This window comes from Garra rufa, chromosome 8 (genome assembly GCF_049309525.1).
Source record: "Garra rufa chromosome 8, GarRuf1.0, whole genome shotgun sequence".
Lineage (NCBI taxonomy): Eukaryota > Metazoa > Chordata > Actinopteri > Cypriniformes > Cyprinidae > Garra > Garra rufa.
The window spans coordinates 9,881,339-9,902,740 of record NC_133368.1 but is presented as its reverse complement, the minus strand read 5'-3'; the positions used below and the strand labels follow the sequence as shown (position 1 = coordinate 9,902,740).

General features: G+C 41.1%; 1 protein-coding gene across 1 annotated transcript in view; it reads left to right on the top strand.

Moving 5' to 3' along the window:
- LOC141340598 (cystathionine beta-synthase-like protein) overlaps positions 1-12,662 on the top strand; it is a 36,226-nt gene extending 23,564 nt beyond the window's left edge. Inside the window, exons 7-14 of the mRNA XM_073845632.1 lie at positions 4,223-4,348; positions 6,595-6,679; positions 6,766-6,871; positions 8,531-8,608; positions 8,731-8,865; positions 11,262-11,370; positions 11,631-11,715; positions 11,934-12,662. Of these exons, the coding sequence (XP_073701733.1) occupies positions 4,223-4,348; positions 6,595-6,679; positions 6,766-6,871; positions 8,531-8,608; positions 8,731-8,865; positions 11,262-11,370; positions 11,631-11,715; positions 11,934-12,058 (849 nt within the window). The 3' untranslated portion in view covers positions 12,059-12,662. The remainder of the gene's footprint in view (positions 1-4,222; positions 4,349-6,594; positions 6,680-6,765; positions 6,872-8,530; positions 8,609-8,730; positions 8,866-11,261; positions 11,371-11,630; positions 11,716-11,933) is intronic.
- Positions 12,663-21,402: the final 8,740 nt, after the last annotated feature.

Genomic DNA, 21,402 nt, shown 5'->3' with positions numbered 1-21,402 from the left:
CCGAGTTCCATTACCACAGAGATATTTTTTCACATTGACTGTTTTTAGGATTCAAGAGAGGAGACTCAGCACTTCATCGTTGTGTGCATTTTTGTACAGTTTCGTCGCATTCCCCGTTGACGCTGCATGCGTACAGGCTGAGTGGATGCAGAAGATCCGGGGGGATAACTTCAACCCCACCAAATTTTTAAATGCATATAATTCCCAGTGTATTTCAGTGTATTTTGTGCGTTTCTGTACTTTCTATTACTGCATTTATTTTGTGCAAGTGAGATGAGTAAAGACCATCTTTTTCATGAATCATTATCTCTCTGGTGTTTATAAGCAGCACACACAGTATTTTACTACCTGTAAAAATGCACAAACTTAGCTATATTAAATTGTTTGTGGTACCTACAGTTACAAATGTAAAATATGTGATGATAATGATCGAGCAATTGATGTAAGGTAAATGAAAATATATGCGCAGAATTGAGAAAATAGTATTAATGGAGATAAATTGTAGACTATCACAGCTAGGCAAACGTGTGAATGTTCACGGTGCATTTTATGCAAACAACTCTAATCGTAGTTGTATATCTATATTTACAGTAGGCATAATTGTCATTGCGTATGCAGCATGAGTCACAATCTTCTGTTCGTGAACAGTTGTATTTCATTCATTATCTGACTATGCATCCGTGCATTTAATTGCCATTGGCTCGTGTGATAGTAATATGGATCTTAGTAGCATTTTTAGTGATACTAGACAATAATAATTGATACCCGCTCGACGGTGTAATTTACTTCCGGGTAAAGATATGATCAGTCAAATGAAATACAATAAATGTACAAATAAATATTACAAATTAAAAAACGATCGGAAATGCGTCCAATTTTCTATTATTATTATTTGATGACAACAATACATTTGGAAAACAAAATACAGCCATTTCTGCTTTTTTTCTTTTAAACAAAAAACCAAGCTGCACCCTTTTTTAAATTTCATCTTTCATTCCGAAATTGAATAATGAATGAACGAAAAAGTACACGGACCTATAACCCAAATTGATTTGATATGTGTAACATGTCCAAGAGGAAACAGTGGCAAAATGATCATTTAAATGTTATTTGTCCTAAATGCATTTAGACTAACAGTTAGGACACTTACGATTGCATTTTCATCATGACGCCGTGGGATATTTGTAGCAAAATTCAATGCGGCTTTGAAAATGCATTCCGAGCTGACCATATATATATGTATATATCAGCTAAAGTAAAAGGGAAACATTCTGACAGCGTCTTTACATCCATTTTGACCGCTCTCAGCACTCATACCGTAAGTGCTAATCTCATCGATTAGATCAGTCATTAGATCAGGCGGGGTCCACAGTGGGTCGCGGGAGATTTTGTATGGGTCACCAAGTCGAGCACTATTTTTCAGTGTGCTACTGTATATAGCCGTGGCCAAAAGTTTTGAGAATTACATAAATATTGGAAATTGGAAAAGTTGCTGCTTAAGTTTTTATAATAGCAATTTGCATATACTCCAGAATGTTATGAAGAGTGATCAGATGAATTGCATAGTCCTTCTTTGCCATGAAAATTAACTTAATCCTGAAAAAAACTTTCCACTGCATTGTTAAGAAGGCTTCAGGGCGTCCAAGAAAGTCCAGCAAGTGCCAGGATCGTCTCCTAAAGAGGATTCAGCTGCGGGATCGGAGTGCCACCAGTGCAGAGCTTGCTCAGGAATGGCAGCAGGCAGGTGTGAGCGCATCTGCACGCACAGTGAGGCCAAGACTTTTGGAAGATGGCCTGGTGTCAAGAAGGGCAGCAAAGAAGCCACTTCTCTCCAAAAAAAACATCAGGGACAGATTGATCTTCTGCAAAAAGTATGGCGAATGGACTGCTGAGGACTGGGGCAAAGTCATATTCTACGATGAAGCCTCTTTCTGATTGTTTGGGGCATCTGGAAAAAGGCTCGTCCGGAGAAGAAAAGGTGAGCGCTACCATCAGTCCTGTGTCATGCCAACAGTAAAGCATCCTGAGACCATTCATGTGTGGGGTTGCTTCTCATCCAAGGGAGTGGGCTCACTCACAATTTTGCCCAAAAACACAGCCATGAATAAAGAATGGTACCAAAACACCCTCCAACAGCAACTTCTTCCAACAATCCAACAACAGTTTGGTGAAGAACAATGCATTTTCCAGCACGATGGAGCACCGTGCCATAAGGCAAAAGTGATAATTAAGTGGCTCGGGGACCAAAACGTTGACATTTTGGGTCCATGGCCTGGAAACTCCCCAGATCTTAAAAGTTGTGGTCAATCCTCAAGAGGCGGGTGGACAAACAAAAACCCACTAATTCTGACAAACTCCAAGAAGTGATTATGAAAGAATGGGTTGCTATCAGTCAGGATTTGGCCCAGAAGTTGATTGAGAGCATGCCCAGTCGAATTGCAGAGGTCCTGAAAAAGAAGGGCCAACACTGCAAATACTGACTCTTTGCATAAATGTCATGTAATTGTCGATAAAAGCCTTTGAAACATATGAAGTGCTTGTAATTATATTTCAGTGCATCACAGAAACAACTGAAACAAAGATCTAAAAGCAGTTTAGCAGCAAACTTTGTGAAAACTAATATTTGTGTCATTCTCAAAACCTTTGGCCACGACTGTATACTCTTGATTAAAATTTATATGTGTATTAGCCGCATGAGGGAGCTCGTTGTTTTCATCTTCTGCTTTTTTTTTGCCTCAAAGTAGCTTACTTGAGTAAATGTGGTCACAGTGGGTGCATAAAAAAGTTCTCAAAAAATATTTCAGTAAGAAACTTGTTTTTGATTTAACTTAATGTTCATATTATTCTGGTAGATGTGCAAAGCATTGAATGTTATATGAAAGGCATGCATTGATTCTGTCTGGTTTTATTGATGATAGGAAGAAAAACAAATGATTAACTGCCCTATTTTGCACTTTATCTCATTAAGTATAAATTGTGTACACTGTAATGATGAGAATGTGAAAACAATGAGATGCCTTGTCAACTCTTCCTTTCTCATTTCACCTCTGCATTTTACTTATTGTCAACAACAGGTAAATAAAAAAAAATGTGCTTTGTCAAATATCTGTATCTCTTTTAAATAGTTAAGTGGAAGCTTAACTGACCTTAAAAATGGTCATACATATTTTGTTAATGCATAAATTATCTTCGTGATATATGAACTATATGGGCCTCATGTTTATTGGGTCACAAGGATTTATCGACTTTAAAATGTGGGTCCCCAGAAAAAAAGTTTAGGAAACACTGGATTAGATGCACAAACCAAAAAAAAAAAAAAAACTCGGCTGGCGTGACCGTGTATTTTCAAGACGCGGCTGGTGTGACCGCATTCCTTGACTGAGATGAAGATCTTCCACCACTCTCAAGGATTCAGCAGCCATACGAGTGTCGAGGCCTGTAAGGCCGACAATTCTGCAAGATGCCCCAACACTGATCTTGCCCTGTCACCTACATACGTGTAAAAATCTTCTGAAACATTATTTCTCTGTTCACGCTCCACTTCATCTGACAAAGAATTTAACAATCTCCAGCCACCATGTTTCAAACGATCTAAACGTAACACGCTTCCGCCAATCCCCGCCTTGACGCAATGATTGACTTAGGGTGGTCGTGGTCAGCTCGGAATGCATTTTCAAAGCCGCATTGAATTTTGCTACAAATATCCCACGGCGTCATGATGAAAATGCAATCGTAAGTGTCCTAACTGTTAGTCTAAATGCATTTAGGACAAATAACATTTAAATGATCATTTTGCCACTGTTTCTGCTTGGACATGTTACACATATCAAATCAATTTGGGTTATACATTTTCATTTTCATTTTGCTACTTATAAAGCATTAAAGTAGTATGCACTTTACAACTTAAGACTACTGTTGGAAATGGCAAATGTAAATAATATAATTTAATTTTAAATTTCATTCTGCACCAAATTTTGCACGCGTGGAGGTGATGGAAAATGTAAATTTAAATACAGAATTACATTGCCATTTTGAATATTGCATTGCAATTTTGAAAATTTCATTGCTATTTTGAAAATTGCATTGTCATTTTGCATATTGCATTGCAAATTGAATTTCGCTACACATATGCTTCCATACATCCCTGGCTGGTTAGATGTTGCCTTTTAGAAACATTTTTTACACAGCCTGTAACTAATGTGTTTATATTATTGGTCCTTAGATAGTTGGAGTAGATCCTGAGGTCTCTGTAGTTGCTGACCCAGAGGAGCTGAATAAGACTAAAAAGACACCATATGAGATGGAGGGCATCGGATTTGACTTCATCCCCACTGTTATGGACAGATCTGTAAGTGTGCATTTACACAACAGGCTTTGATGTGGCTGAAATGACCATTCAATGTTTACTAATGGTAGTTGACCCTTCGCCATGATCTTAAATTTCATGTCTTGAAATTATCATGTCATGCAATGGTTGCCGTCTGGTCTATCATCACACTATCAAAGCAGAATCCTTTAAAAATATAGACACTTGTAGTGACACAAGCTACCTAGAGAGGATATACATTTCTTTTCCTGGGCTGCGTTCTCCGATAACGTTGTCTCTTAGCGTGCTACGAAGACTCAAAAGGTACACCTTAACTACAGGTATACCTTTCCTACGTGTGTTCTCCAAACTATACCTTAGGATATTGCTTAAGGTAAACCTTCTTAAGTGTGACCTTAGCAGGTGCTGTCCATGGTGGAGGTGCTGAATAGGTTGATATCGATGCCTCGGTGATCGATTGTGCACTCTTTCCTTCACAGCGGTATAGGTAAAGTATTGAGAAAACAATGTTTTTTTTTTTTATAAAGAAGCGTTTTAGAAATAGTACAAACTGCATTTATTGGGGCTCATTGAAATATGTACATGCAGAAATACATGTGTATGTGTTTCAACTTATTCTCATCATTTTGCGTACGAATAACACGACTTTGCAATAGCGTGTAATGCATAAGCCAAAGTCCAATTTTGCGTGCATATGATACGCCAATCCTTCCAATTAACTTCAATGGAGAGAGGATGCGTATAAATACCACGCATCATCTTTTATATAGATGATATAAAAGATGATGCGTGGTATTTGTATGCATCCTCTCTCCATTGAAGTTGATTGGCGTATCATATGCACGCAAAATTGGACTTTGGCGTATGCATTACACACCATTACTCTCCGCGCACGGCGCCGTCTTTGATTTAAAACAAGTACTCACAGTCTCGCTGCCATAGCTATAAAGTTTGTGTAAACTCATCTTTCTTTATATAGACTCATAGCCTTTTCTGTCAAATGGTTCGCCCGCTGATGTGCCTCGAAATAGTAATTAAAAAAAGCTAACAACCATGGAAACTTTATTAATGAAAACACTTCCATACACTGGCCAGAGGAGAACTGGTCCCCCGACTGAGCCTGGTTTCTCCCAAGGTTTTTTCTCCATTTCTGTCACCTGTGGAGTTTTGGTTCCTTGCCGCTGTCGCCTCTGGCTTGCTTAGTTGGGGACACTTTCCAGCGATATTGTATACTATTTGAACTGAACTGGATGATATCACTGAATTCATTGATGAACTGCCTTTTACTGAAAATTGATTGTTTACAATAATGCGTTACTTACACACTATTGTTCTGTTTAAATACTGCGCAGTTGCTTTGACACAATCTGTATTGTTAAAAGCGCTATATAAATAAAGGTGACTTGACTTGACACTGGGTGTAGGCTATAACAACTTAAGTATTTTATGTGTAAAATTTTAAAGTAAAAAATGCAATTTTAATACTAAATCAGATTTTATATTAAATGTTCATATAAAATTTTCTATTTGTAATTAAACTGCGATGTAAAAAAAGCTTTTTGCGTGGTGCCCACTAGCGGTATGAACCGTCAGCAGCGGTAAGGTATAGCTAAGAGCGCTCCAGACCAACCTTACGAACGTATGACTTACAGAAGGTATACTTAACTAAGAAGGTTTCGGAAAACACATATTAACGATAAGGTACTTCTTAAGGTACAACTTAAGAACGACGTAGCGTTAAGGTGGTTTCGGAGAACCCAGCCCAGATATTTAAATATTGAAGTGCATAAATGTTTAACTCTTTTTTTATTGAAAGAAAATGGTTTAGATATTTTAGTATCATTGATATACTATTGTAGTTTCAGTTAATATTTTGAAATAGATTTTTTAATTATATATAATTTATACATTTATATTAAATATATACATGTGTGTGTAGTACTTACCACAAAATACTTTTTTTTTTTCAAATTCATTTCAATATATATATATTTTAATTAATTAATTTATTGATTTATTTAAACAGTTGTTGCAGGTGGTTTTAAATCTTTATTTAGTTTTCTGTTTATTCGCATTATTGTGTTATCAGCTGTAATTGCTAAGCTGACTTTCCTGCGTATTTGCCAGTTTTTATATGCTGATACTACTTTGTGACAAATTTCTCGTAATAAAAATGAATAATAATAGATGGTTTAAGGTGTCACACATCATTCCAGCAAATGCAACAAAATATACATTTAATTTTTACCATATTTACTGTGTCTCAGGTGGTGGATAGTTGGTACAAGTCCAATGATAAAGAGTGCTTTACCATGTCTCGTATGCTCATCAGAGAGGAGGGACTTCTGTGTGGTATGTGACTCGTAGTTCATCTGTCACATTTCATATGTGTGAAATTAAGCATGTATCTGAACTCTGTTTTCCGTCACTGTTTGTAGGTGGTAGTTCAGGTGCAGCCATGGCTGCAGCAGTGCATGTAGCCAAAGAGCTGAAGGAAGGCCAGCGATGTGTGGTGATCCTCCCCGACTCAATCCGTAACTACATGTATGATATAAAAAACATTTTAGGCATAACATTAAGGAATGTGCATTGTGTAATAAAGAATTGGTCCAAATAAAGTTTAATTATAATGGGGCAGTCATGCCCTAACAGTAGAGAGTCGGACTTGTAACCCAAAGGTTCGAGTCTCAGGTCTCAGGATTGTAGGTTGGGGGAGTGAATGTCCAGCGCTCTCTTCCACCCTCAAGAGACCCACCGAACCCCCAACTGCTCCCCGGGCCCTGCAGCATTGGCTCAGGTATTTACCCCACTGCTCAGGGTGTGTGTTCACAGTGTGTGTGTTTGTTCACTTCTCACTGCTGTGTGTGCACTTGGATGGGTGAAATGCAGAGCTCAAATTCTAAATATGGGTCACCATACTTGGCCACACATCACATCCTTTCCTTTCCCTATATCAGTAAGTCTTAAGTGATATGTCAATAAATATGTTAATGGATTTGAAGTATACTTAGCATGAAATAAATTTATATTTAAATCAATTACGGCATAGCTCTACAAATGTCCGTTACCGATGTGCCAGCAGCCAGGAGGATGCAATACTCTGGGTAGAATGAGCTCACAAGCTGAGCGGGCAAAGGCACGCCTTGTGCTTGATAAGCCAAGCTGTCATCTATGACAGACTAAGAGCTACTGTTAGATCCTGAAGCTTTGCGTCCAGTCCACATACAAACTTAAAGCGCAGATGGGACAGAGGAAAGCTAGGGCTGGGTCTGCCTCCTCCGGGGGCAGCACTTGCAGGTAGTGAACACCATTACTTTGGTGTGAACACCGTCTATAAGACATGCTTCTGACTTGCAGTGGAACCTGTTAGTTAAATGGTGTTCCTCTCACCAAGGGCACCCTCAAAGATGCCTGATCACAACCCTGTGGAGGGCAAGACATAGGGAAGCACGACCTGGTCATCAGATTCCTTGGGGAGGGGTGAGAAGGCTGAATCCTCCTCGCCCTCTCTCTATACCCTCTTGGGACCTCAGTTTGGTGGGAACCAGTGGGAAACATTTGAGATTTTCTATTTAGTCAAGCTGAAGTTTCTATCAATGAAGACTTTGCTCCTGGTTGTATTGGCCTCCATGCTGGGTTTACTACGTGATCCCTGAAGGAAGTAGTAGAAACCTTGGGCACATAGCTGGGCCAAGGTTTCAGCGTTACACTGGAGTCAGCTGGTCCAAACTCTAGGGACGATTCATCAACCATAAATGCCTGCAGGTCCTCTACCCTCTTGGTGGAGACCAATGCAACCAGGAGCGAAGTCTTCATTGATAGAAACTTTAGCTAGACTGACTGCAAAGTCTCAAATGGGTCCCACTGGAGTGCTCTGAGCACCAGACTCAGGTCCCAAGAGGGTATAAAGGGTGGGCGAGGAGGATTCACCCTTCTTGCCTCCCTAAGGAATATCATGATGAGGTGTGAGGAATATGATGACCAGGTTGTGCTTCTAGAATCTCCATGTCCCATCCAGGGACCAGACATGGAGTCTCCAGAGATCCGGACATGGGTGCCACGTCTAGTAGATCCTTTCTCTGAGAAATCTGCCAGACAGGGGCTGTCATGAGGAGCATTAGTTTCAGTGTTGAAGTGCACAGTAGATATGCGCATCTACAACAAATCAAAGTATCAAAAATTCTTTGTTCTCCTGACCCCCAGGTCTAAATTTCTTAGCGACAAGTGGATGCGTGAAAAAGGCTTCTTGAGTGAGGAGGATCAACAAGCCAACAAGCCATGGTGAGCTTAAACACATACCCACATAAATGTGGAGACATGTTCACTCACCCAAATGACTCTGTCTGTGAGGTGTCTTACATTGAGTTTTTTACTCTCTTCTTTTTTCACCCGTCTCTCTGTAGGTGGTGGAATCTGACTATACAGGAGCTCCGGCTTTCCACCCCACTGACTGTGCTGCCTTTAGTGTCCATCAAGCAGACCATTCAGATCCTGAAAGAGAGGGGTTTTGACCAAGCCCCTGTGGTAGACGAGGCTGGGTAGGTCATTCATCCAGAAACCGGATCATCTTAAGATTTTAGTTCCATGGCCTCAAGGAGATCAGTATACGTGTTAATCACTTAAATTAATGCAGTGTCACAATTACTGTGTATTTAGTACTATGTATGAATAGGTTTAATTGAAACATTATGGACTATGCTAATAAGGATGCAAATAAGGATGTCAGACAATGAGAAGAAGAAATCCTTTAAAAAACGTTTGTCTTTAAAATGTGTGTGCACTCAGTGTTCTTAATTTATACCATTTATTTAATGAGATTCCAACTATTTTTTCCCTTACACTTTGAAAACATGTGAAATGAATACACTTTTTATAAATGTTTTTAGAAAAGGTTTCAATTATATTTAAAGTATAAATATTATACAAATACCTTGAAGTTTTCTTGGGTTATTCCATTTGTCTTGAACTTGTTTTTAATCATGCTTTCCGACTTTTATTAAAAAAAATTTTTTTCTGTATCATCTTTTTCAGGTTAAATTATATATTTTTTTCACCCAAGATATCTCAGGTTCTGCATGCAACCATGGTTTCCCGAGAGGGAATGAGATGCTGCATCCTCTAGCAGACACTATGGGGCCCATGTAGCCTGTGATGTCACAGAGAGGAAGTGGCCGGAAGTATAAGAGGATGCCTGCTGAACACATCACTAACTTGGATGTCTAAAGGAGTGTGAAAACAGGCAAGCCCTAGGCATGGTGAGGGGTCTCATTCCCTTTCAGGGAGCCGTGGTTGCATGCGGAACCCAAGACGTTCCCCATCTTGGAAACTTGCTCTGCTTCTTCTAGTGGACACTATGGGGAACAGAATGCCCACTCAGCCATGCCAAGGTGCATGCCTGTTCACCTGGTGAGAGAGCACCAAGGGAGCTACAGAACACCAAACCTTCCCTCATAAAGGGGGCAAGCCACTGATGCCTGGAAAGCATCAATAAGTGTTAGAATCAGAGCACAGTTTAGAACTGGAACGCTTCTTATTCAACACCTTCCTAAGATCCGTTATCTTCCTCTTAGTGCTTACCTGCCTCTGACCCAAACTCCTAGAGGGAGAAGGGGCCCTAGTGGCCACTCTACTCTTTTAATCCTGCCTTTGATACTCATATGGAGACAGACCAGCTCCCTCAGAGGTTTTGGAAGAAAACTTGGGATGGGGGGATGAGCTTCCTCAAGGTAGCGGACTGTGACTTCGCCTCCAAGGACATCTTGACCAGTGCTACAGCGAAGTTGGAAGGCTACAATGGAGCATCAAGAAGAAAGGCTTTCTCCTTTCTCCTGAAATCCACAAGATTTAATAACAAATGCCTCTCCGTAGCCACCATTGCTTAGTGGCACAAAGAGCCAAGTCTGTAGTGTGATGCACTTCCTTAATTGCCTCAGGGGACAAACCCTTGCCCTCATCTGGTCTTTAAGCAAGTCAGCTTGGTAAGCTTGTAACACAGCCATTGAGTGCAAGTCTCCACCAGTTTGACCTGTTGCCACATATGCACTACCATTTAGACACAAGATGATCTGAAGTGGTCTGGATGGCAGAGCAGGAGTCTTTAAAGAAGATGACTCACCCTGGGAGAGAAAGCTTGGAAGCACCCTTGCACCCTCAACATTAGCATAATCCACATGCTGAAAGATGCAGCTGAGCCAAATAAGGTCTGATTTCACAACTCAGTGTGGAGGTCGGAAAGAAAGGGAAAAGTCAAGGGGAAGGGCCAGAAAGTGCTCGCATTTCACATGATTAAATCAAGCCTCTTAGTGGCGCTCACCATTACTCCTAATGTTTCCTTGTTTGTGGGGCTGGAGTTAGGTTGGGGTGATTCAGTACTTACACTATCATTGTCATCGCCAACCACATCCATGTCCTTACTTTCATTAGATGAGGCTGATATCCACAGGATACAATAACCCAGATTCTCTCTCTCTTGGGTTTTGAAAGTCCATATCCATGCCTCAGCAGCAGCGGAACCAAACTGCGAGACGCAGACACTTGTCCCTCATCTCTAGAGAAGAGGGACAAATGTGAATTTCCCACTGGAAATTCTCACAATTGGAGCCTTTAGAGCCCTCCAGTCCCATTTGGCTACATGGCCAAATGGGACTGGAGTTGTTTCACACATGCTTCAGACACCAGTCCTGTTGGTGGCAGTCCCCATAATGTTCACTAGAGGACACAGCTGGAGTTCCCCTAGAACTTGCCCATCAGCTCATTAGTAGAGGCTCCAAGACCGCCTGACAAAAGAGGCGTCCAAAATGCACAGTGCTGGGGTCAAAAAGGACAGAGATTGAGACTTAATAGATATTTAAAAATATTATCATTAACCTAAAAATGATCAAATAGATGGTAAGGAAAGTGTAGCTCAGTCTGATGTCTGGTTTTCTCCCTGTAGGCAGATTCTGGGCATGGTCACGTTGGGGAACATGCTCTCGTCCCTTATGGCTGGAAAGGTCAGGCCATCTGATCCCATCAGTAAAGTTCTCTACAAACAGTTTAAAAAGGTCAGCATACAAACACACACACACCTTTCTGTCATACTGTACACGCAAATAAAAAACAAATAAACCTTGAGACATTGTAAATCCTTAAGTACATTGTTGTGGTCTATAAAAAAGACTTTTGATTTCTGAGGCTTGGATGGAGAAGCACATAACTGAATATTAAAATGAAAAGAAAAATTAAGTTCACACTGTGCTACTTAATGAGCTGTACTGACAGGTAATGTGATCGCTCAGTAGTGAACTTGTTTCTCTGCTTGTAGGTGCACCTAACTGATAACCTGGGCAAACTATCACATATCCTTGAGACGGACCATTTCGCCCTTGTTGTGCAAAAACATATTCAGAGTAAGTTAAGTAAGATTCAGACAATTTCTTTCTTTCCATGTTAATTTTAAGTCTTATACACTATTATTCAAAAGAATAGTGTTTTGTTTTATTTATTTATTTACATGAATACTTTTTATTTAGCAAGGATGCATTGAGATTACTTACAGTAAATGCAAGCCATACTGTCATTGCAGTGGATGGTGTCCACAGTCTGAATTCTAGTTCCTGTCATACAGACATGAACAATGGATCCCTCAAGATGAGGCAGATGGTGTTTGGGGTGGTGACCACCATTGACCTGCTGAACTACGTAGCCACATGTGAGAAGAGGGAACACTCCCTGTCTAAGTGCTCACTCTGAGAAGAGCAGTGAACAACCAAGAGTGTGAAAACTCAATGCTGGAGTGTCGTTTTCTTCTGTCAAACAGTTTTTTAGTTTATTTCTCTGCAATTGGTATGCTCCATTTTAAAGAAAAATATGCTGTTATAAGTTAAGTCAGTATAGTTTTACATGTTATCTGGAAGATTTGTTTTGGGTTTGTTTGGTTTGGTTTAATTTAATTTAAGAGCTGGATTCAGGTGCTCAGGTGTTTTATCTACAGCTACATCGCCACCTAGTGACTGCAATAGTTTACAACAGTCATGGAGACTTGAAACTTCAATCGTGCTCTGTATTTTAGCACAATGATCTCTGGATTGTTTGGGAAATTTTGCAGGCATGATTGATAGTAATTGACAAAGCAAATAATAAGTGAGTTTGGTCAAACAAACTGTACCCAGAAGAGGTGACTTGGTATTTTTGTTGTATTGAAACAAGACCTGATATGAATGTAAGTAAATAATGGTGCTCTGTTAAGCAAATTTGATTTTTTTTCTATGTTCTTTTCATCTGACCTCTTGTAAATCAAAAATATGTGCATATGCATGTGTGATCTTATTGCTGTAATAATTACTAATTACAAATACAAATTACAAAGAACAAAATATTTAATATTAGGCTTTATTAACAACAGTTAATACAGCCTCTGTTAACTACTAAACTGATCAACAGTGCCACCTGTTGAGGTAATAAAGATTAAAATGTATTTTCGTGATGTAATAATAATGTGGTCTAAGGATGTTACGGGTGCGTGCTGGACGGACAAGACGAGAGACGATATCTTTTAATATATATTCGGAGAAACAGGCAGGAACAAGCAGGAACAGTCAGGAACATCCACACACGTACATCAAACGTTTAACGACCGACAGGGAACTGAAAACAGAGACTGACTTATAAAGCAAACTAATGATTACACACAGGTGAAACAGATGACGGTGATGAGGGTGAAACCATACACACAGATCGACAGGGGAAGACAATAGGGATAAACCAAAGACAAAAACTGACAGAACTGTGACATTACACCCCCCTCCACATAGGCGCGTCCTCGCGCCGTAGACGGGAAAAACGAAACAGACGAGAGGGGAGACAAAAACGGAACAGAGTCAATAATGGAGGCGGCTTGGGTTGAGGACGCAACCCCGGGAGGGGGGCCAAAACAAAAGTCCAGGTGGTAAACAAGACAGTCCAAGGGGGCGACGATGGTGGGAGGAGCCAGGGAGGACACAGGAGGGATCCGGAGCAGGAGAGGTTGAGCCAGACCCAGAGAGCAGCCGTGATGTCGACCCATGGTGGAGCCGACGGAGGGAGGAGCCATGGTGGAGAATGGGCCGGCGACTCCATGGGGCCGACCGACAGAGGCGGAGCTGGTGGCGGAGGAGCCCGAGGCGGAGACGGAGAGCCGATGGTCCGGGGTGACGCCGAGGATCCGGAGGGCCAAGGTGGAACAAAAGGCCCTGGCGCCCGAGGCGGAGGCAGAGTTCCGGAGATCCGCGGCGGAGCCGGAGCGACAGAGGATGGAGGCTGTGCCCGCAGGAAGGAGGAGTCCCAAGGAGCCGGTGGGACGGCGCGACGAGGCACAGCCGGAGGAGCAGAGTCCTGAGGTGACAAAGGGGTAACGACTGACCAGGGCAGAGCCGAAAAGACGATGGAGCCCGGTGGAGCTGGTGGATCAACGGGCGACGGTGGAGAGGAGGGCGTCGAGGGCTGTGGTGGAACCGCGGGGTCGAAGGGCCGAGGCGGAGTCCTGGACTCTGAGGCTGGAGGCGGAGCTGAGGGATCCTCCAGCCGTGACGCCGTTGGAGACTGGCAGCCCCGCGGCGAGTCCACTGCACCGGTGTTGGGCTGAGGGTGAGCTGAGGGGCTGTCAGGGGACAGCGGCGATTCTGGAAGACTGGGCGAAACCTGCGATGACTCTGGACGACTGGACGGAAACAGCGAAGATTCAGGACGGCTGGGCGGAACCAGCAGGGATTCAGGACGGCTGGGCGGAACCAGCGGGGATTCTGGATGGCTGGGCGGAACCAGCGGGGATTCAGGACGGCTGGACGGGACCAGCGGAGACCAGACAGATCCAGAGACACACAGAAGAGGTCGGGTGGGTGGGAATTCCAGGCAGACCAATGGTTCTGAAAAAAAGTCTATTAAGTCCCCAGAATTATCGTCTATAGTTTCAGAAAAGTCAATTAATTTCCCAGAGTTAGTGTCCATCTCACCCTCAGCGGTGGTGCAGTGGGTAGGGCTGTCTGTTGCCCTCACTTGCTCCACGTCACAATCCACCGTCGCGGTAGTAGAGGTCGGCTCACGCACCTGATCATCCGTGGAGGACTCTGGCTCTGTCGTTCGCGGCTCTAGTTCCTCCTCCGTGGTGCGCTCGGGCTCCAACTCCGCGTGTCGGGGTGATGGTGGGCTGGGCTCTGGGTCTTGAGTGGGGCTGGTGTCATCCTCCGCGGTCAACGAAGCTCTACTGGACACCAGCACCCACTCGATGAAATCGGCGATGCTCTCTCGCGGACCCTCCCCGGACAGCTGCGCCTTGATGGTATCATTGAGTCCCTTACGATAGAACGTGCATAAGCAGCTGTCCGGGTAGTGCGTGAATGGTACCAGTTGCACAAAATCCCTGGTGTGGTCCACGAGAGAGCGATTCCCCTGCTCCAGAAGAATGATTCTGACGGCGGGTTCCATAGGGAAAAAACAAAACAAACACTGATACAAAACGGAAACAAAACGCAGGGGTTAAACGCCGTGAACTGTTGCGGTCGGTCGTTCTGTTACGGGTGCGTGCTGGACGGACAAGACGAGAAACGATATCACAATAAACACTATCTTTTAATATATATTCGGAGAAACAGGCAGGAACAGTCAGGAACATCCACACACGTACATCAAACGTTTAACGACCGACAGGGAACTGAAAACAGAGACTGACTTATAAAGCAAACTAATGATTACACACAGGTGAAACAGATGACGGTGACGAGGGTGAAACCATACACACAGATCGACAGGGGAAGACAATAGGGATAAACCAAAGACAAAAACTGACAGAACTGTGACAAAGGACTGTATAAGAACTCAATATTTGTCTTGTCTGTTCATTGCCAGTGATTAGAATTTTTAGTGCCCAAATTTTTTTTAAATATGCTGTAATGCAGTCTCAATCAGCTTGTATGTGCATAGTTTATAGAAAAGTGAGGTTTATTAACAGCAGTTTTAGCCGTTAATGACACTTTTCTACCCATATTTAGCTCATAGTCCATAAATAAAAGTTTATTCCTGATTTCTCTTTTTGGAAATCAACAGAGCTGACTACGTTCAACAGGCTGTTATCAAATGTACAATTTGGTTCCTGAGGCCACCAATTTTGCAATTATCGAAAAAAACTGATGATGAGACTTACGGAAGAATTTAAAAACTCTCTACCTGAATATGTAGGCCTATTGCAACTTATCTTAATGAGCAAAAAGTTTCTAAATGTTCCACTACTGCTGCTTTAGCTGATAAATATGTTCTTAACATAAGAATGTTTAAGTTGCACAAAAATTTCTATGTGGTAGCAGTAGCCACCAGTCTTCAAAATGTAACTTTAAGCATATTTTTTCTCTGGACAAAGTGGTGGACAATTCTAAACCCGTGTCCTTACACGTTTGTTACTATTTCAAGAATCATGGACACATTATTGCAGAGTGCAATGTACTTAAAAATAAAAAGAGTGTCCCTAAACCAGTAGGTTTAGTGAAGATGTCCTCACCGCAGTTGGAAGGACTGGAGTCGTTGGCTTCTCAAGCAGATATGTGTGAAGAACAGGTATGTGCGATTCATGGATGGATTTGTTTCTTTGGTAGGTAATGTGACCTCTTGAAAACCAATTAATATTCTCTGTGATATGGGTGGTTCTCAAGAGTTTTATTTTGGAGTCTTACCGTTGTCTCAAAAGAGCTGGTTTGAGTGTTTTGGTACAACACATGAGTGATCATGTCTTCCCGTTCTAGATGTCACGTTTATTTTAGGGAATGACTTAGCACAAAGAAGAGTTTTTGCCAGCCCTGATGAGTTGGTTTGGAAAAAGTGTTGACAAGAGTACTGATACCAGTCAGTATTAAATTAAAATTTATTTTATTATTATTATTTATTGTTATTGAAACATCAATTTCCCACTAACATTTGAGCGCTGTTGAGCGGATTCTTAAACACTGCTGATTGGCCATTGTGTTTATGGGTGATTCTTAGACTATGGGCACTTTTATGTACCTTGGTCATATTTTTTAAAATACATACAATTTTGGACAAATTCCTCTTTCTTTGTCAAGCTAACAATAAAACCAATCTAAAAAATTTTTACTACCTTTCTATTATGATTTTTTCATACTTTTCAACCGTCTTATAGGTGTCAAAATCACTGTTTTCTCCTTGTCGCACACCCAGACTTTTAAACTTCAACAATGAAAATACAGTTTAAAAATATGACTTATCTGGTAACTATTAATGTACTTGAACTAAGCACTAGTAAAATAATTAAAATACATTATAGTATTTAATGTGAGACCTCTATCAATATTACTTTTTATACAAAATATAGCTGTCGCACAGTATTGGTGTCATTTCCACCACAACACTGTAATGTATCTTTAAAAAGTTTGTGTGAAAGATTTTTTAGGTGGTTTCAATGGAAATGTTCAGGGACATCAGAGCACATGTTGGACATGGAGAGAATTTAAATTTTCATCAACAACAAATGAAGAAAAATCAAAGTAAATATTGGTTGATCAGTGAATATATTTATTCTACGTCATTTCCACCACATACTGTACCATCAAGGGTGTTATTAAAAAGCTAAAAATTTTAAGTTAAATAAGAATATTTTACATACACGAAATGCTAAGTACTAATTCAAAGCCAGTCAGTGAAGCTGTCTTCCATTTTTTCACAAAAAACTACAGAAATGTCATTTCCACCACAGTCATTTCCACCACACTGCCCTATGTGGTGGAAATGACATTTATGGTTACAAAGTACAATTTATATGGGTTGTGAGAATAGATTTGCATGACTGCAAATGTTTCAATCCAGAAAGAGTCATGTTCCAGCATTGGGACGAAGCTTCCCTAAATTTACCTTAATTTCTTGTCATTTCCACAATACGCTGTCATTTCCACCACCACCATGTCATTTCCACCACACACACATCTTTAAAAAAATATTTAAAAGGTTCTCATCACACATAAAAAAAAATTATCCACAATTTATGAACCATGCTCTACTTAATATAAAAACCAAAGTTATTCTATTTCTATTCTATTCTATTTTTTAAATAACAGCTGTACATTGAGATGCACATTTGTTTATTGCAGGTCAAAAATAAAAAGAAAATATTAACTATTTCTCTTGTAATATAAGTTTGTCCTCTTACAGACCTTAAAACTAGACAAATTATTTAAACTTATGAGACTGTGTTATGTGACTTTTGAACATTTTTTTTTCTCTTCAAATTCTCAAGGCTAAAAGTGCACCTAGTTGAAGAAACGCCCTTATACGGTCAACAGATATAACTCTGATTAGCTACAATGATCAGCTCTTCACCAAGCACTCACATACAGTAGAAGCACACGGGAGCCACGTCTATCAGCGAATGCCTAATATATCTGCACATAGATAGATCCACTGACAGATGCCAGCTTTTTTAAACGCTCCTGTGTGCTTCTATGTGGGCACTCGGTGAAGAGCATGAAGTGACGATCGAAAACTAATTACAGTCATATCCAATGAGCAAAATATAAATGAACTTGACTATGTGATCATTACATCTGACAGCAGGAAAAAAACTCTCCACATTAACATGCTTAGGCTGTACTTCAAGGGAAACAGACAGAAGCATTATTATTTTTAATTTGTGGCACCCACAGATTCTCTGCTGAGGAGGTGCTGTCCATGCTGATTTACCAGAGGATGGGGCACTGTCCAGTCCTGAAATTTTGACCCACACAATGTGTTCACCTGTACATGATAGTGCTGTTGCTGCATCCCCTTTGGGGGGGGAGGGGGGGGATGTTTTGCAGAACAAGTGGGGGGAAGATTAAACATTTTTGAAATCTCTTAAAACCTTGACTCGTTCCTTTCCCCATTCACACCTTCCCGCCAACCTGTTTTCAGATGTTCCTATTTATACTTCATTGATAGAGCATGCTATTGATGTAGGTGATTGCCAATAAAACAACATGATATAGGGTAAATCCAGAGAAGCGAACTCATTGCGTCAGTAACGCTGCTTTTGTGACTAAGATTGATCTGATCAAAGGTTACTGGCAGGTGCTTTTGACGGAACATACAAAAGAGATCTCCGCATTCATTACACCTGATCACTTCTTGAATTATACGGTGATGGCTTTCGGTCTACAAAATTTAGAGATTGGTGTGGGCATGCAGAATATTAAAACATAATTCTTTTCACAAACGGATTGGTCATCTGTGTAACTGGACTTCACCAGCTCGCAAGTTCCTCATGCGTGATAGTCAGGTAAGTAAAAATTGGCCATTTGTATTTTAATCGCGAAACCCTCAAGAAAACCATTTTATTAAGTCACGGTATAGGGGCATCGGTCTGTAACGCTAAAACATGTTTGTAGATGAGGAACATTTTAACCCCATCACATCCTATTTATACTTCATTGATAGAGCATGCTATTGATGTAGGTGATTCTTTGCCAATAAAACAACATGATATAGGGTAAATCCAGAGAAGCGAACTCATTGCGTCGGTAACGCTGCTTTTGTGACTAAGATTGATCTGATCAAAGGTTACTGGCAGGTGCCAATCATGCATCTGTAGCGCTTCTGTGAAGGGAAAAAACAGAATAAAATGACATAAAATAAATACAATAATTAGGCCTCCACGATTCAATATTTTGCTTAAATATCATTAACAAAAAACAAACACACACACACACAAAAAAAACACTGCTGATTAAGTTTCACACACCTCTGTGTCTAGTCAATTTTGTGTTTTAACTCAAGCAAAGTTATTCTTGCTAACACACATTATTCCTGAAAAATTAGAGCTAATGGTTAATCAAGTTTGTACTTTGAATTAAAAAAAAATGTTTGACCGCATCTTAAACCTTAATTTGTAACCATTGATGGTCGGTGAGGTGAGGATCTCTTCTGCATCTACCTGTCACGTCAATAACTGCCACAAGCGTTTCAGGGGTATCTTCCATTCAAAGCTGTAAAAGTGCAAATAAAGACATTTGTAATTCAAAACAATGTTAGCTAGAAAGACAAGAAAAATCGATGGCACTTTAGAATATAGTTTCTTACTGCAGAACTAATAAGGAATTATTGAAAAACTAACAGGTTCATTAACACTTAACTCACTACTGTTAACTACTAAGTGTGTTTTAATAATAATATTCATTTTCAAAATTACCTTGAGTAAAAGGACAAGGAAAAAGTACTAGTAACTTTGTTACTGTCCACTACTACTGTTATTAGCCTTTAATGAAAACGGATGTGTTTTGTTTGCTGCACACCCAAAATGACTAATATATGATTACTATAATTGTACATAAGTTTTTGCCTGTATGGTAAATAGTTGCTTTGTGCGCATGTTCTGCAGAAAATTTGCTTCAGACTCCAACTCTGCTGTCTTGCTATAACTATCCAATTTACTACAGATACACTCTGTAAAATAGTGGTTTGTTTATTTATTTATTTACCAAAACACTGGGACTGGGATGAAGCTGTTGGGTATAGATTGGTAAGTAGTCAACAGTCGTAGACAATAAGAGTGTGGCAGCAGAAAAACACAAAAACAAGTAGACGGCCTGCCACAAAAAACAGCACCATCTTGCATTTGCATTCCCAAAGTTTCAGAGGAGCATATACAAATATATACAAGAATAACAGAAATAAACACATTACAACAACATCGCAACACTTCCTAATTCCCCTTGAGGAAAAAAACAAAACAAACTATGGACGAGTCGGCTTCTGGTTGCTTCGCACAACTTTGGTACTATATCATCACAACAAAAGGACCCAGAAGCAAAGGCAAGTCGAAAACGAACTCAGGCAGACTTATGCGTACTAAATGGTATGCATTGCGAAGGTCTAATTTGTGAAAATCTTTGCTCTATCCAAGACCTTGAAGGGTGATAACATTAGTGTCAAAGGATAATGGTTATTAACAGTTATGTCGTTCAACCCATGCTAATCTATGCAGAGATGCAAAGATCCATCTTTTTCATGAAAAAATATCATGCACCAGTGGGAGAGGAGGAGGGAACTACTGTACCAGAGGCAAGCGAGTCGGCAAGGTACTTCTTAAGCGTGTCGCGTTTAGTTGCAGACAGAGCTGCCTGGGATAAGGTTGATGCTACAGTCATAAGGTCGATGGGGAGGAAGGGAATCAGCCCGTGAATGACTGAACACTGCTCGCAGATCATGGTACTCCTCGGGAACATCAGATAAATCGCTTGGCTCCTCCTGAAACACAGAGACAGAGAAAACAGGAGGCACAGCTGAGACAAGACATTATTGTCCCCTCTGCCCAGTAAATTTGGGGATTATGCTGAGTTGGGAAGGTGTTGGGAAACAAAAAAAGAAATTGTCTTATCCTGGAAAGGGCATAAAAAATGGGTGTGTCATCCAAGTCACTAAAGGGAATGCCGTGGTCAAGAGCCCACATCTCATCAATGAAGTTTCCCTCAGTCCCTATAATAAATAAGGATAAAAGTGGAAGCACCACAGCACAGAAGGGTGGCGAGAGAGGTGCGAATTGCCTGTACTTCTCAGTCTACTGAGGAGCCCTTTCTTTTACTGAACACCTCGCAGCGAAAAATGGCAGCCCCTATGCACCACAATGCATGCACAGTCCCTCCTGAACGCAGCGCTGTTGCTCTGCAGCTGAGATGTGAATATCGTCCAGTTGCATGGTCTCGGATTCAATAAGAGGTCACGGACGAAAGGGTGATGGCAGATGGAACAGCCCATTGCGCAGGAACGGGGCCACGAGCACTGTGGTGCAACTCAAAGCGCTCGTCGAGGCAGGTGGCCAGTTCAACCAGCTGGGATGGTTGCGTTGCTCCCCATTCAGTCCATCCAAGAACTGTGTAGTGAGGACTGGTTCATTCCACTCATAGGTGGTTGCTAAAGTGCAAAACTCAATTGCAGAATCTGTCTGCCTACCCTGGTGAAGTGTAACAAGTTGTCTAGATGCCCCGTGTCCAGAGTGGGCAAATACCTCAATCATCTCGTCCTTAAAGAAAGCAAACTGTGCGCAGCACTCAGATTCTGACTCCCAAACAGCCGCTCCCCAGTCACGA